At 45.0% G+C, this 2,184-nt stretch overlaps 1 protein-coding gene across 1 annotated transcript; it reads left to right on the top strand.

The window, feature by feature from the left end:
- The first annotated feature begins 235 nt into the window (after positions 1-235).
- LOC123481557 (protein krueppel-like) lies at positions 236-1,349 on the top strand. Its single transcript, XM_045206008.1, is given in 2 exon segments — positions 236-1,056; positions 1,059-1,349. Coding segments are annotated over 2 exon segments (456 nt in total). The 5' UTR covers positions 236-698; the 3' UTR covers positions 1,157-1,349.
- The last annotated feature ends 835 nt before the right edge of the window (positions 1,350-2,184 follow it).

The following is a 2,184-nucleotide window of genomic DNA, read 5'->3' as shown; positions in this document are numbered from 1 at the left end:
CTGCAGATGCAGAGGCTGCAGGTCCTGGGGTCAAGCTGGAGAGGTCTGAAGCAGAGGTGGACCCACGGCACAGCAGAGACATCCAGACTGGAGTGCCCCTTGTAGCCACAGAGGATTCCACCACTGCCCCAGCGCAGTACAGGACCCGACGCAGGATCACGGAGGTCAGTGGAACGCCGAACGCCGTACTCAAGTCAGAGACAGACACCGAGACTTTAAAGGGGCTGGGGGCGACTGGGTTGTCCTCCTTCTCCCCGCTCAGAGTATTTACTTTATGGTAACCCGAGCCCGAGGACGGTTTTATCCCATCAGGACTCAGGTGACGCATTACAGACGGGCAATGATCCGTCCTGTTCATACGCTACAGAGACCGAGATGATACCTGGTGACATATCTGTGGACTTAGATACACAGACTAATCCAATGAGAGGGACTGGAACCGGTACAGTAGTAGTGTAAACTCTGAAAGGTGCCTAGATAAGAAAGGGGAGGTTGTAGTCTTAGATGAGGTGATTGTGAAAGTGGAGGATGACACTCCTCTGACATGGAATGCAAACGAAACTCACTTAGGAGAAGGACACTCGCAGGGCAACACCAGTGACTTCTTAGAATACAGGGAAAACTTAGAGACAAATCCAAATGTCGCAACCCACTCCCCTTTACACGCGTTCAGGGATCACGACCCAGTGTCCACGTCAATGGGGCCTTCTGATTCACACGGCCGCATCCTTTTCGATCATCAGGTATTGAACTCAAATGACAGGGCTAGAGCCCAGGCTCAGGGAGGGGGAGCCACATCAGGCAGTAGTAAAGAGAAACGGTTCCTCTGCATGTTCTGTAACAAAGGCTTCAGCTGCCTCCAGAAGGTGGAGAGTCACCAGAGGGTCCACACAGGGGAGAAATCCTTCAGCTGTACCCAGTGTGAGAAGAGGTTCTCCCACCAGCACCACCTGAAGAGGCACCAGAGGGTCCACACAGGGGAGAAACCCTACAGCTGCCCCCAGTGTGAGAAGAGGTTCTCCCGCCAGGACCAGCTGAAGATGCACCTGAAGGTCCACACGGAGAGAGGCCGTTCGCCTGCACTCACTGCGGGAAGAGGTTCTCAGAGAGGAGCTACCTCAGGACACACCAGCAGAAAAACCATTCCACTCTATAACATAGAAAATAACTATTCCACCCGATAGTTTCTGACGTTTAGATCAAACCCTGCATTAAAGACAAAGATTCATTTTCATTGTTGTCAGCAGACAATATCCACAGATGCATTTGGAATAACAAGAGTAACAGATTTCAGTGTTGAATATTCCTGGGTAGAATATTGCATCCAGACATTGTGTGATATATAAGGCATATATAAGCCTAAAAGTATGTTACATAGTGTGTTTGTACTGTTAGGCTATATAATGTTCACAAATGCCTATTTCATTACTTCCATTCAACTACATAATTTTTTCCCCCAAAACATTTTTAATGAGAAAATAAATGCAGTATCATGTTCATGCTGATTTTTTGAGACGTGTGCATGTGGTTTTCATATGGTGTATTTAAAACGTGTTCGTTTAATAAACACATAATGGGACTTTTCATTAAGACTTTCAATAATCCCCCTTGGATTTCTTCAAATGTTGTATTAAAGTGTGATTAAAATGGATTGAATTGTTATTTTTAGTCAATGATCTACACAACATACTCGAATGTCAAAGTGGCAGAAAAATTCTGACATTTTTGAAAGATTAATACAAAAATAAAAAATAATACCTTCATTAGATAAGTATTCATCACCCCTGAGTCACTACATAATCAGAAACACCTTTGTCAGCGATTACAGCTGTGAGTCTTTTTGGGTGGGCGGCAGGTAGCTTAGTGGTTAAGAGCGTTGTGCCAGTAACCGAAAGGTCGCTGGTCCTAATCCCTGAGCCGACTAGGTGAAAAATCTGTTGATGTGCCCTTGAGCAAGGCACTTAACCCTAATTGCTCCTGTAAGTCGCTCTGGATAAGAGTGTCTGCTAAATGACTAAAATGTAAATGTAAAATGTATAAGAGCTTTGCACACCTGGATTGTGCAATATTTGCCCATTTATTATTTTCAAAGTTCTTCAAGCTCTGTCAAGGTGTTGGGGATCATGGCTAGACGGCCATTTTCAAGTCTTACTATATATTTCCAAGCAGATTTAATTCAAAACT

The sequence above is a fragment of the Coregonus clupeaformis genome, chromosome 21, assembly GCF_020615455.1.
Source record: "Coregonus clupeaformis isolate EN_2021a chromosome 21, ASM2061545v1, whole genome shotgun sequence".
NCBI lineage: Eukaryota > Metazoa > Chordata > Actinopteri > Salmoniformes > Salmonidae > Coregonus > Coregonus clupeaformis.
Note: the sequence above shows the minus strand (reverse complement) of the source record. Positions and strands in the feature narration are given on the sequence as shown.